The 15,318-nt window shown below is 45.2% G+C and overlaps 1 protein-coding gene across 1 annotated transcript in view; it reads right to left on the minus strand.

Annotated features, from left to right (window-relative positions):
- DHX29 (DExH-box helicase 29) overlaps positions 1-15,318 on the minus strand; it is a 935,315-nt gene that overhangs the window by 93,145 nt on the left and 826,852 nt on the right. The window contains exons 24-25 of the mRNA XM_069222079.1: positions 2,785-3,099; positions 2,397-2,528 (exon numbers count right to left, since the gene is read on the minus strand). Coding sequence (XP_069078180.1) covers positions 2,397-2,528; positions 2,785-3,099 — 447 coding nt within the window. The remainder of the gene's footprint in view (positions 1-2,396; positions 2,529-2,784; positions 3,100-15,318) is intronic.

Consider the following 15,318-nt stretch of genomic DNA (forward strand, 5'->3'; position numbering starts at 1 on the left):
GGGAGTAATTTTTTAGTCAGAGGAGTCCCATTCGATAACTCCTCTTCATGTAATTATGAGGGAGGTGATGAGGACAGTCCTGATGTCCCTTCGCAAGCACAGTCTGTGCAACGGGGCAATGGCGGGTTAGCCCAACCAAGAGAGCAGGTGAATGTGGCGGCAAGCACAGAGAGAGAGTGCTCTCTTGGGAGCTCCCCAATTTAGTTCAGCCCCAAATTCCACAGCCCAAATTGTTTTGTGGAGACATCAAAATTATTTATCACAAAACAAACTGGTTTTGTAAGGCAGGCACCTGTGTTTTTGGTCCTGGGCTCGGCAGCCATATAGGGAAACATACTAAACCCAGACATTTCTGGAAACTAGACAACCAGGGGAGTCCACAGAGGTGTGACTTGTGTGGATTCCCCAAAGTGTTCTTACCCAGAATACCCTGCAAAGCTGAAATGTTGAATAAAAACTCTATTTGCTTGCATTTCTGTCACACAAACTACAGGAAGGTGCTGTGATCCACAAAATTCCCACCACCCAGTGATTCCTCACCTGTCCTGATAAAAACACTATCCCACTTGAATGCCTGTACCTAGTGCCTACGTCAGGAATGGACCACCCCAGGGTCAACAGTTGCCTCATGTAAGGACCAGCATTGACCGTTGTGTGATCTATTCCTGTCGCGGGCACTAGGCCTACCCACACAAGTGAGGTACCATTTTTATCGGGAGACTTGGGGGAATGATGGGTGGAAGAAAATTTGTGTCTCCTCTCAGATTCCAGAACTTTCTATCACCGAAAGATGAGGAAAAAGTGTTTTTTTTGCCAAATATTGAGGTTTGCAAAGGATTCTGGGTAACAGAACCTGGTGAGAGCCCCACAAGTCAGCTCATCTTGGATTCCCCAAAGTGTCTAGTTTTAAAAAATGCGCAAGTTTGGGAGGTTTCCCTAGGTGCCAACTGAGCTAGAGGCCAAAATCTACAGCTAGGCACTTTGCAAAAAACACGTCAGATTTCAATGTAAAAATGTGATGTGTACATGTTGCCTTTCCTTTCGCGAGCATTAGGCCTACCCACGCAAGTGAGGTACCATTTTTATTGGGAGACTTGGGGGAACACAGAATAGCACAACAAGTGTTATTGCCCCTTCTCTTTCTCTACATTTTTTCCATCCAAATGTAAGTCAGTGTGTAAAAAAGACCTCTATTTGAGAAATGGCCTGTAATTCACATGCTAGTATGGGCAACCCGGAATTCAGAGATGTGCAAATAACCACTGCTCCTCAACACCTTATCTTATACCCATTTTGGAAATACAAAGGTTTTCTTGATACCTATTTTTCACTCTTTATATTTCACCAAATTAATTGCTGTATACCCGGTATAGAATGTAAACCCATTGCAAGGTGCAGCTCATTTATTGGCTCTGGGTACCTAGGAATCTTGAAGAACCTGCAAGCCCCATATATTCCTGCAACCAGAAGAGACCAGCTAACATAACGGTATATTGCTTTAAAAAATCTGACATTTCAGGAAAAAGTTACAGAGTAAAATGTGGCTCAATTTCAATATGTTTTTATTTCAGCTGTTATTTTCTGTAGAAAAACCTTGTAGGAGCTACACAAATAACCCTTTGCTGAATTCAGAATTTTGTCTACTTTTCAGAAATGCTTAGCTTTCCGGGATACAGTATTGGTTTCACAGCCATTCCTGTCACTAACTGGAAGGAGGCTGAAAGCACCAAAAATAGTAAAAATGGGGTATGTCTCAGTAAAATGCCAAAATTGTGTTGAAAAATGTGGTTTTCTGATTCAAGTCTGCCTGTTCCATGAAGCTGGGAAGATGGTTATTGTAGCACCGCAAACCCTTTCTTGATGCCATTTTCAGGGAAAAAAAACACAAGCCTTCTTGCTTTAACTAAATTTCAGCGGTATTTTGGCTTATTTCTTGGTCTCCTCCAGGGGAACCCACAAACTCTGGGTACCTTTAGAATCCCTAGGATGTTGGAAAAAAAGGACACAAATTTGGCGTGGATAGCTTATGTGGACAAAAAGTTATGAAGGCCTAAGCGCAAACTACCCCAAATAGCCAAAAAGGGGCTCAGCACGGGGGAAGGGAGGCCCAGCAGCTAAGAGGTTAAAGACCATCTTTAAAACCACGTCTTGCAATACTACCATAACATTCATCTGTACAGAGCTGATTTTAATATAGTTCTTTTATTTAATATTTAAATGCTTAACACCAATGGCTTCCAATGAATAATAAACGGAAACAGCCTGAAATAGAAACAGAAGCACCACATTCATTTTAGGTACGGTAATGCCTAATCTAACAATATGTCAATTTCATGAACTACACAAGCCACAAGAAATAATATAAGCTATGAAGAAAAACAAATCTAAATTAGTACCTGAAAGTGGATCCAGCCATCTACTGAGAGCAGACACTCTCGGTGCTGAACTTCTATATCACCGCCAAAAAGCAAGATAGGAAATGGGGAAACCAAGGTTGTTTCCTTCAAGTACACTTTTCCATACTTCACCTAAACACAGACACAAACAATCGTTGCTACAAACAGATAAGTAATATTCGTTTAAGAGCAAAAACAGCTGGAGAGAAGTAGGGTCAATATTTTCACAAGCACAGAAAGAGGGAGACTATAAGTAGGTAAAGATGCTTGTTTGCCAGCAATTTGTATCTATGACACATCTAAATTAACAAGTCAACTAGATTACTACAAATAATGCGTATGTGGGTTTCCTGGTTATATCTCTGAATCATTTTGAATGCTTTATTACCTTCTCTTGGTACAGCAGCCAACCATAGGTCTGTAGGTCTCTGTTGACTGAAGAGGGGTGGACGTTGGCTTTGCCCTGAGCAGTTTCTGCAATGCATGGGATCTTTTCTGTGATGTCAACAGACTTGGTGCACTGAATTTTGCCAACGCTATCATACAGGCCAGCTGTCAACACAGCTTTGAGCACAGATATCTCTTGAAGACATAGGGGCTTTCCGACCCCATTTTCATGGATTCCATTTGGGCTTTCATGTGATGTTTTAAAGGAAACAAATCCTGCAGCTCTCACTAATTTCACCAATTCCTGCTTTACATCCTATAAACGTTTCATAAAAAGATGTTATATTAGTGTAGTAAATAGCAGACAGTACTCTCAAAATAACTTTTTCTTCAAATGTCGCTGCATTTATTACAAAGGACTTGCCATAAAATGTTTGTGTGGTACCAAGTCCCCAATCAGTTTTGATACAGGAAAGAAACAATGGCAGCTTCAAAATAGTATTTCTATTTGTTTCCTACTAAATACTAGTAGACCGCAATGTTGCTGAAAACCTTGTGTTGTGCGATATAGGTTTGTTTGCTTTCTCCTAACCTTTTGCACAGCACATACCAGCGACGCCTTGTGGCGTCACGCAATCTGCAGTTCGTTTTAAGATCACCATGTTACAATCAAAAGCAACACGTACAGTCATGGTTGCACTAGTGTCTGATTACATTTCTAACACCCTGTAGGCACCTTCTCAGATATAGGAACTCATAGCACAAACAATCTGAACTGTTTAACATTTTCAGAAATAAATGGAGCTAGAAACTGTGGGAAGAAATAGTTACCTGTAATCCTAGTTCTCCTCCAGGGTAATTGTGATATTCCAACATGTTAAATTATTCATAAATGAGATAGCGCCCTTGGTGGTGTTTGGGGAATTAGCATTTTGTGTGGCACACAAAATTCAAAGTAATGTCGGACCAGAACTACTTATCGTCTAAATTTGCAAGCAGGTGATTAACCTGCAAGAGCATGCTTTTTATCATAATATACATTTCTAGAGTGTGCAATAAATGATAAGAGTGTGCTAACGCAGTTTTGCGTCAAAAAAATTAGCGCCGGCTAACGCCATTCTGAAGCGCCATGCGGGCGCCGTATTTATTCAATGACGTTAGCCGGCGTTAGCCGCCGGCGCTGCCTGGTGTGCGTGAAAAAAAACGACGTACACCAGGCAGCGCCGGCGTAGGGGGATATGGAGCTTGGGCGCCAAAAAATGGGGCAAGTCAGGCTGAGGCAAATTTTTTGCCTCAACCCGATTTGCGCCATTTTTTTCTACTCCCAACCCCCATAGAAATGACTCCTGTCTTAGCAAATACAGGAGTCATTCCCCCTTGCCCAATGGCCATGCCCAGGGGACTTCTGTCCCCTGGGCATGGTCATTGGGCATAGTGGCATGTAGGGGGGCACAAATCAGGCCCCCCTATGCCACAAAAAAAAAAAAAAAAAAAAACACTTACCTGAACTTACCTTAATGTCCCTGGGATGGGTCCCTCCATCCTTAGGCGTCCTCCTGGGGTGGGCAAGGGTGACAGGGGGGGTCCCTGGGGGCATGGGAGGGCACCTCTGGGCTCCTTCCGAGCCCACAGGTCCCTTAACGCCTGCCCTGACCAGGCGCTAAAAAACGGCGCAAAAGCGGCCGTACGTAATTTTTTTTGACCCGCCCACTCCCAGGCGTGAATTTTGCCCGGGAGTGTAAATACGGCGCACATGCCTCGGAGTCAATTTTTTAGACGGGAACGCCTACCTTGCATATCATTAACGCAAAGTAGGTGTCCACGCAAAAAAATGACGCAAACTCCATGGACTTTGGCGCTAGACGCGTCTAACGCCAAAGTATAAATATGGAGTTAGTTTTGCGTCGGAATTGCGTAAAAAAAACTACGCAATTCCGGCGCAAACAGAGTATAAATATGCCCCTTTGTCTCTCAGTTTGACACAATGTCCTCTAAAAAGCCACTGGGGTTTAAGCCCTAGGTTTCCTGTCTCAGACAAATGTCTGAGACAGACCCCCACCTGGTTTGTCTTTAATGCTTGGAGCTAGACCACGACTCCGATACTTGTGAAGACTGTCATGCCAGGAACCCAAGGCACAAGGGAGTGGTCCTTTGCCATAAGACTCTTACCATGGAGGTAAGACTGCTTATTATCAGTCAGCAGCACCAACATATGTGGGTGACTGAGTCGTTCACATTCCCTCACAGGTTGGAGACTGTCGGTGTTAGAAATGGGGCCTTTGGTTGGAATTCAGGTTACCCCCTGTCCAAGCAAGGACCCTCACTCTAGTCAGGGTAAAGGAGAATCGCACTCAGTTAACCCCCGCTCTCCTCCTTAGTAGCTTGGCACGAGCAGGCAGGCTTAACTTCAGAAGCAATGTGTTAAGTATTTGTACCAACACACACAGTAAGACAGTGAACCACTACAAAATGACAACACAGGTTTAGAAAATTTGTAAATATTTATCTGAACAGAACAAGACCAAAACAACAAAAAAACAACATACACAAGTCAAGTAATGCATTTTTAAAGATTAAACACAAAAATAGCGCTTAGAAACACAAATGGTTCGATTAGGTGATATCAAGAAGTTGTGACGGGGTTGTTCACAACAACCCGATGCCAATGGCGCAGACTCCCAGGTACAGTACCTTAGTGAAATGTGAAAACAAGCTGGTGCATGAAGTCGGGGATCACGGTGTGGCTGGATCCGAGGTGGCGTTGATTCTGGGGCTGCGGAGCAAAGGAAGGGAGGCGTCACATAGAGGCGTCGGGTCCTTGCTCTGGACTGGTGGAGGTGAGGCGACGTCAGTGTGAAGTGTTGAGTCCGCGCACTTTGGGCAGAGTCGATATCTGGCAGTCACGGCGTGGTGCGGTAACTTCCACAGAGTTGCAGACTTCGGCGGGCTGCATTGGTGTAGGACCTGCAGGGTTGTCATACTCCAGCGAGGACCATGGCTACGTTTGCAGGCGGCATCACAGGATTCGGCAGCAGCGTCAGTCCGGAGTCGTCCGAAGTCCGTTCCCTTGATTTTCTTTGGTTTTTCACCAGCTTCTTCTTTCAAGGGCCCAGGGACTGGATTGGGCACCACTTGGCAGGGAAGGAGTCTCAGCAGAGAGTCCAGGTGCTAGCAGAGGAAGTCTCTGATGGCCCTGAGACTTCAGAACAGGGGGCAAGCTCAGTCCAAGCCCTTGGAGATTCTTATCAAGCAGGAATAAACCACAAAGTCCAGTCTTTGTCCCCTTTCACAGGCAGAAGCAGCACAGTCACAGGCCAGGGCAGCACTTCTTCTCAGCTCTTTTCCTTGACAGAGGTTCCCCTTGATTCCAGAAGTGATCTAAAGTCTGGGGTTTTGGGTCCAATACTTATACCCCTTTCTGCCTTTGAAGTAGGCATACTTCAAAAGAAAGTCTCTGTTGTTCACAAGATCCTGTCTTGCCCAGGCCAGGTCCCAGACACACACCAGGGGGTTGTAGACTGCATTGTGAGAGGGAAGGCACAGCCCATTCAGATGTAAGTGACCACTCCTCGCTCCACTCTGGCACAGAATGATCATCAGGATTTGCAGACTACATCCCAGCTCCCTTTGTGTCACTGTCTAGAGGAGAGGAGCAAACAGCCCAACTGTCAAACTGACCCAGAGAGGGAATCCACAAACAGGCAGAGTCACAGAATGGTTTAAGCAAGAAAATGCCTACTTTCTAAAAGTGGCATTTTCAAACTAACAATCTAAAAACCACAACCTGTGTTGCAGGCCCACTAGTAGCACTTGATTTACAGGCCCTGGACACCTCTAGTGCACTTTACTAGGGACTTACTAGTAAATCAAATATGCCAACCATGGATAAGCCAATTATACATATATTTTACATAGGAGCACTTGCACTTTAGCACTGGTTATCAGTGGTAAAGTGCCCAGAGTATCAAAAAACAGCAGAAACAGAGTCCAGCACACATCAACAACCTGGGAAGCAGAGGCAAGAAATGTTGGGAGACCACGCCAAGGATGCCAAGTCTAACAGTCGGCCTAACCACTCGGCTAGCTAGCAGCACCTCACCCAAACCTAAGAAGTAAAGGTGATTTGTGGCAGCCTAAAGAACATGTCACTCTGACTCCTCCCCAGGGAAATTGCAGTTGGCAGATATCGCCCTTTTCTCTTATTTGCACCAGTCCCACACAGGCAGAGTCAGACAAAGAGACGCAGGAAAGTTTTCAATGTGTTAAATGAAATGACTGCATCCTGTGATAAAAAAATATGAGCTGTGATTATTAGGATGATGAGACACAGCACATTAAAGATTGTTACCATGAGTGAGAAACAGATAAGCAGTCCCAGCATATTGGAATAAACATGTGACTACAAATTCCTACTTATAGTTCTAGCATCCTATGTGAAAGCATAGCAGTGATAGCTCTTTCTTCCTATACTAGTTCCTGGAAGGAACTCCTGCCCCTATATCTGAAAATAGGGGTCTGCACCTTGGCTCCTTGTCACCCAACACCAGTCGTCTTCATGACATTCCACATCACAAGGAAGGTCTCAAGCCCATTTGCGTAGTCAATCTAGGCGCTAGTCCTCGCAGTTGAAGTTGTTCGGTAAGTCCCACAGAGATCAAAAAAATCAAATTTGTCAAAGTGCTCTTCAACTTTACCATGCAGGTCTAAATCTTCAGATGAGGTGCAGGAAGGACATCGTTCTAGGTCCCACTCCCATGCAGAGCCTGCCTCTAGGTCCGCTCTGCACCTCTCTGAATTTCCTGGAGCCAGAGAAACCCCCATCCATGACAGCTTTATGATGTCATGCGCTTTGGCCCCCATGGGTTCAGAGGGTGTCCCCACAAGATTTATAATGCAATTACGGGTCTGTCCTCGGTGCCAGTCAGGCCCTGCGGACCTGGTTCCTGATTGAAAATGAATCCGAACATGAGACCACAACTTTCCCCGGAGCCCGTTCAAGTGATGTTGTTCCCAGCTGCACCAATGCCCCATGGTGGTGGCGACCCTGATACAGAGATTGATTGGCATTGCCCAATGCTGACTCCAGACGGAACTGAACCTTCCAAGTCAGAACCAGTGCCTCCTTTTTTGACAGGCCTGGAGAGGAGTGTAAGTGGGGAGGATATGAGAATCCTTTTGGATACACCAGCCACCTGGATGAGACTGAAGGTAAGTGGTATGAAGAACTGGCGTGTGCCAGTGGTCCGAACACCTCTCCACACACTTGCTTGGTCACTTCTCCTAGTGTGACTACGGAGGAATAGGCTTCCTTTGCCATGGTGGTGAGAAAGTGATTGAGATCCTGGACCTTACACTGCCCTCAGTGACAGTCAAGTGAAAAGTCTTGACGGAGATGCTTCAGCGGGAAGTTGCCCTCACAGAACCTCTGCTCACTTTTAATGAAGCTCTAACGGATTTCATGCTCAGGGCTTGCGCCAAGCCCTGTACAGGGGCACCTGTGCACAGGACCACTGCCCGCCACCATCCAGCTCCCCAGTCTTGGAGGCCCAGCTTTCTTCACCCAGCACCCCACCCAGGAGAGCCTGGTTATCCTGGCCTCCAATACCAAAGTTAACCCTGGCACCTTCCCTACCACACCACCACATAGGGGGCCGGATTTAGTAAGGGCTTGATGCAAGCCATCGTAAGGCAACGTAAGTCCTTTTGCGTGACTGTGCATGGTTTACTAAATTCAAAGTAACGCAAGGCAACGCATATCACTGCCTTGCGCTACCTTGCAGCAGGGAGGTATTCCATGGATGGAATATGGGTGTTCCCATTAATCCTGCCATAGATTTTTGGAGCATTCAAAGATTTACATAGAGTTGTAAACCAATGAATGCATCAAAATGGTACACCTCCCAGACCCAGGCGTACATATCTTTATTTCTCCTCGTTCTTTCTTTTTCTATGTGTGATGCATTCTGCATTACACATAGAAAAAGGAAAATGCTTTTTAAAGATTATTATTGTGCAGGAAGGTGTCCGGCTCTCTGATAAGGCTGTCCTCTCTGGAGAATCTACTGTCACAGGAACAGGGCAAGGTCTTACACCAGAAGCTGCGCATGCTGTGCCTTCATGCATGGACACTGAGTAGTAGCAATTGACAGATTTTTACCTTGCTGCTTAAGTCTGTGATGTCATTCTGGCAGCAAAGCATCCCTGAAACAAGACAGTATGCACCTACTGTTGAGACAAATTTGGGGCTTGGTGCACCACCAAAAAGGTTGATCCCCTTTCTGCACCTCTGTCTGTGGTCTTGGTATTTGTAGTTTTCATTAGTCCAGCAAGACTTTGCTTTGAGCACAGTTAAAGGGTATCTGTCGGCCACATCAGCATTCATATGTGTTGTGATTTGATTTATAAGAAGTCTACAACATACGTTCCCTTCAAAACCCTGTATCAAGCCTCAATGGGACCTGAACCTGCTTTTACCTTTCCTGATGTGTTCGCCCTTCGAGCCCTTAGACAATGATCCTATGTTTGTGGACCATAAAAACTGCCTTTCTACTGGCTATTACATCAGCCAGGAGGGTTAGTGAATTGTAAGCACTTTCTGTGCACACTCCTTTCACAACATTCTTCCCGCAAAACTGGTGTTGAGAACTCTTTCCTTCCGAAAATGGTGACACTTTTTCTTGTATCTAGACCACAACCTTGCCTACTTTCTTTGCTCCCCCCCTCACCATTCCACAGAGGAGGAGGGACTAGACCAGCGCTGTTGTTCTACATTGATCATACCAGAGAGTTCCGTGTGGATGACTGACTCTTCATTGGGCTTGTTGGGGGAACAAAATGAAAGGCTGTACAGAAATGGCCCATCTCACAATGGATTGTACTCTGCATTAAAATCTGCTACAAATCATCAGACAGATTGCCTTGGTGCTGGACTCAGTGGGACCCCAGATTTCACTGCAGAGCCCACATGAGCCACCTGGCACAGTTAAACAGGATGCAGGAAGATAACAGGCTTAGAAGCCACAGAGCTACTTCAACTGAGAGCCAATATTCTAGCCCAAATGTTCTGGCCTCATTGCAACATAGGGAAAGCCCTCAACTGCATTGTTTTCAAGAGAGGGTCTATAAAAGGAAGCCTTTGTGAGGAAGTCAGGTGCGACTTTGGCTCGTTGATTGTAAACCCTAACAATGTGATGATTTCAATGCCATATTATAGCCCAAATGTTCTGGCCTCACTGCAACATAGAGAAAGCCCACAAAATGCACTGTTTCCAAGACAGGTCCTATAAAAAGGAAGCCTTTGTGAAGGAGTCAGGTGTGACTTTGGCTAGTTGACTGTAAACCCCAACAATGTGAGGATTTCAATGCCAAATGTGGCTGTCTGCCACTGACTGTGGTGGCCGTGCCTTCAATAACCAGCCATCCTGGTATTGGACATCTGGTATCCCTGACCTCCAAAGATGGATGGCAACAAGCCATCACTTTCATGAACACCTGGTGAATCTGAAGGGGAGCACGACAAAATGAAACTGCTCCTAGCTTACCTTGAACTGGAGGTAACGTCTGTAGAACTGCAGGAAGGGAATATAAAAATACACGTCCTGCAGATTCAAAGTCACCATCCAGTCGCCTGGATCCAGGGCAGGTAGAACGTGGCCCAGTGTTAGTATTTTGATTTTTTTCTTCCGCAAGAAATCATTCAGAAGGTAAGAGATCTAAGGTAGGCTGATGCCATCTATCCTTTTTCAGCATAAGAAAATAGTGTGAGTAACATGTCTCTATTTCTGAATCCATAATCCTCCCAATGGCTCCTTTGTAAAGTTTGCATCTCCTCCATTAGAACGTAGACTTGCTCCTTCGAGTGCTGGTTTGGTGTGGGAGGGAGGCGGTGCAGTGGGCAGGAAGAAACAATATGGCATAGCCATGGTGAAAGATCTGGAGGACCCATTTTTCAGATATGATTGACTGCCTTTCGGGGAGAAAGTACTGGATTCTGCCTCCCAATCTGTGGTTGTGGGCCACTAAAGGCAGGGTAAATCGGATTGGAAGCTGCATGTGAGGGGGACTAGGAGGAATGATGCCCGGAATGGGCTGCAGATTGCCTGCCAGATCAACGTCCTCAGCCATGAAAGGTTTGGAGTGACTGCAGAAGGGGCTGAGGAGACTGGCATTACCTGTAGGCCAACCTCAGGCATAGCTTTGGAATTGCTGTACTGATGAGGAAACTATCTAGCAAAGGTCAAAAGACTCAGCCTTTGTGCAACGGCCCTATTCTCTCTAAAGCATTCTAAGGCAGAATCTGTGAGCCATTAAAAAGCATATCCATAAGGGAAGCCTGTACTTCTCCAGAGAAACCTGTGGATCGCATCCACACTTAACGATGGAGCAGTACCCTCATGCCAACTGACTGTCCCAGACAATCCTCAGTATCAAGGCCAGCCAGAATCACATATTTGGATGCATCCTGACCATCTTGAATGGTTTGTGCCAAGGAGGCCCCAGGTTTTTCCAGAACCGCCAGCAAGATTTCACTGGTCATATCCCAGAGGATGTTTTCTGTCGCCCAATTAAAAAAACAGCACTGACTGACCTCGATTCTAGGCTAGCCGAATGCAACATTCATTTTTAGAAATCTTCAATCCTCTTTGACTTCCTGTCCATGGGGGGAGGTGACTTCAACTGAAGCCAGGCGTAGGTCCAGGACCTCAGCAGCTTGTCGACTTACCACAGCAAAGGAAGCACTCTCTTCCATTGGGGTCCCAAGAGAAGAACTCAATCCTGTGACAAGGGAAATATCAAATCGACTGGCCTCTTGTAAGTTCATGTAAAGACTATCATGATAATAATGGGGGTAAATCACCCTCATCGCCAATTCAATCTTCGTCATCTCTGGTCAGAGTCGGATACAAAAAGATAGTGGAGTATCTGAAGATGCCTCTGTTGTAGAGGAAGCAGACTCTGGTTGTACGGGGACTGAGTACACTGAAGTGGATTCAGAGTACAACCTCTGTCGGAGACTTGACAATGTTGTTTCAGGAAAATTATGACAGGCTGAAGGGGTTCAGAGGACAGATTTTCTTGTGATTATACAAGCGAGGGCCCCTGTGGATCCTCATAGGACCACATAGGACATAGGAAGCCAGAAGACCGGCAAAGATAATCAGCATGGCTTCAACCTATGCGGAGTTGCCGCCAGTCAGGGAAACTCATGCATCAGGATCCCCTGCAGGATTGGCTCCTTAATTGGAGATTGGGAGTGAGATTGATTGGCACCTTTACGCCCTCACAACTTCTCTTTTGATAGAGAGTGACGGGATGGGTTCAAAGTCTGCTTCGCTTTCTTATGCTTCTATTTGGACTTTGACTGCGAATGCGACTTCTCAATAAAGCAGCATCAGGCGCTGTAGTTAGAAGTATTAAACCACATTCTTTTTGGTGGACTCTCTGAGTGATGAAAAAGGAAGGAGCATCCCTCGGAGGGGATGCAAGGGATCACAGTTCCTGCAGTACACAATGTCTACAAAGCTTGAGAAGAAATACAGTATCTGCACAAGCTAGTCCCCAGTTACACTTTCGGTTGAATACCATGGTCACCCAAAGCAAAAGATTCAGCTACAAGGAAGCCAGTGGTAGAGCTATCACAGGATTGTGTCCACTACTGTATCACTAACCCATTTGTCACCCTTCAAGAGAATCCTAAAAACATACCTTGTGAATAAGGCATTCACCAAGCACCAAGTGAAAATTAAGATCATGCCACAAAGAAGGGAGTGCACCGTGTTTTCAACAGTAAGATTTGAGTTGAGAACATAAAAGATTAATGACAGCACTTAACACTCCTTCCTGCTCTCTCATCTTCAGACAAATGGAAAAGACTGCAGAATGAAGATGTTCTACTTAGGAGGTACAAATATATTTAGCGGGGTGCTCCATGCTCAGTTATTGTAAGCTGGTATCATTCTTTGCCTTGAGATAATAAGAGAGAATTGGGCTAATAAATGTATTTTGGATGTCTGATCTGGGTCAATTCCTGCTCTACCTAGTCATGAGGGAAATCATGATATGCATACTGTTAGGAACTACGGTGACAGAAACCTGCGCTGCTGTAAGAAGAAGTGGCTAAGGTGGTTAAGAAGCGTCATCACCTTCACGAGGCCTTGTGTCATTTGCATGTGCTAATTCACAACATGAACAAAGTTTATGTACATTGTTGTGTCTGTGGAATTTTGTGTTTATTTGTGAACCGCAAAGCACTGTTCCTGCTGGGCATTTATGACAGTGGCACAAAGCACTTTACCTTAGTACTCAATCCCTATCCTGGCCATACAGTCCAACAACTTCCTCCTATTGACAAAGTCAAAGGCAAAGGAGAAGTCCATGAACGCAAGGTGAATGGAACCTCTCCTTGCCGTGACATATTTCCCTATTATCAATTGCAGGTTATGGCACTGCTTCACAGTGCCGACCTCTGGACGGAAGCCATAATGGACATTTGATAGGGACTGATTCTCCACCAGCAAGGCTTCATGTTTTGCAGCCAGAACCATTTCCAAAATTTTTAAGGGGCTATCCAGAAGGGATATTGGAGGATAACAAGCCAGGGAGTTCCGATCCCTCTTCTTAAAAATTGGGACAACCATGGCTTCAGACCATTATGGAATGTGGTCTTCTTTAATTGCTGCTTTAAAAACACTAGTTAGAATCGGGCCCAGAGCATTTCATTTTCTTTAAAAGAGGTCCATAGGGATCCCATTAGGCCCAGGGGCCTTTCACGCCGGGCTTCACCTAATGGTGGCAATGACATCAGTAATGTCTATCAAGTCTCTCAAGGCCTCGTATGTTGCTTTACTGTTACAGTCATCTTGGCTTGGGGGCTACTGGCCTTTTCGACTGTGGGGTTAAAAATATTACCAAAGTGCTCAAACCAGGCTTCTGCAAGTATTACCGAATCCAGAGTCGGCTTATCATAGCTGGTAAAGAATGGTTGATTTACCACCTTCCAAAAGGAAGCAATGTCCCTCAGCCTAGATGCCTTATCCAGCTCTTCCCAGGCAGCCCCTGCAGTTCCGCTTTTCTGGCCTCCAAGATAACTTTGTATGCCCCATGAGTTTGTACTATCTCTTCTCTGATGTGGGGATTTTTGGAGGGGACTGCTTTAAATTTTTTGTGGGCCTTGGGACACTCATGATTAAACCAGCTAAGGGGAGGAGGCAGTGGTTTTGGTGCTATATTCCTCCTCAGGTCACTATCAACTGCCCCATATAAGGAAGTGAAGGCATCAGTAATCGATGTTGCTGATTCCTCCCTCAAAGTCAGTAATAAAAAGCATTGCCCTTTATCCTTGATCAGGTTGGCCAAAAAGGTTTAATTGGGATACTACAAATAATGCATTGGGACACCAACATCAGAGTTAGATTTGGAAAACATGGGGATCTTACAGAAAACATTAGGTCACATCGAGGGATCATACAAGGGTGTGTGCTGGCCCCTCTCTTGTTCCTCATCTGTATCAATGACTCAGAGTCCCATCTAACAAGGATAAGGAAGGATCTCCCTAGAATTAAGACAAGAGACCTACCCATGCTGTTGTATGCAGAGGACGCCTATTAATGGAGAGAAATGCTAATGGCCTCCAGCTTCTTTTAGATGGATTTTATAATTTTATGGGAGAGTCTTAATCTCAAAACAAATTTAAAATGTTTTTTATAACAAGCCTAGGCCCAAGAAATGTGAAAACCTAGGACCTTCTTTTTTGGGGGGGGGGGCAGAAATGCATAAAGTGAAGTGTTTTAAGTATTTGAGAATCTCTTTTGATCACTGTCTAACTTGGCAGAGCCTACATCAATCTAGAGATGCTCTTACTCAAAGAGCTGTGGAGACGGTGTTCTCATTTGCGAGAAGGCTGGGACACAAACCGGTCAAGGAATTGAATGAGGTTTATCGGAGCAAATGGGTCTCTGTGGTAAGAGGAACCAAGCCAATCCAGGAGGTAAAAATAAGCTTGTTCATAGGCAGATGGCTGCTCCCCAATCATGCCCTGCTTTTATGTGCCTTTCAGAGATGGGCCAAACACCTGTTGGGAGCACTTTTTTTACAGCTGAGGATTTGAGGGAATCCTGACGTCCAACTCTCCAAGGACGTACTGGAAGATTGTCTTTTGCTGGACAATGCTCTTAGCATTCCTTGTCTTAAATATATAAAAAATATAATTCTTTGAGCTGGGCCTGCAGGATTACTCTGAAAACCCTGCAAGCAATGACTCTAGGGCTATCTCCCAGGTAAAGAAGCCTCATCGGCACAGGCAAAGCAGAGCCCACTAGTCGGCCTTTGACAATCTGCTTGTATAATTCAATCAATTTGACATGAGTGTGAGCCTTACTTCATATGGTTTCCGAATGGGAAACTCAGGTTTTATTTAATAAGATTGCGATTAAGCTTATTGCGCTTGATAGTTGCTTTCCCTGGAACACAGCCTGGGGAGAACCACTGTCTAAATGCCCATGCAACTCTGCCACTGAAAGCACATAGCACTTTATTG

The sequence above is a fragment of the Pleurodeles waltl genome, chromosome 1_1, assembly GCF_031143425.1.
Source record: "Pleurodeles waltl isolate 20211129_DDA chromosome 1_1, aPleWal1.hap1.20221129, whole genome shotgun sequence".
Lineage (NCBI taxonomy): Eukaryota > Metazoa > Chordata > Amphibia > Caudata > Salamandridae > Pleurodeles > Pleurodeles waltl.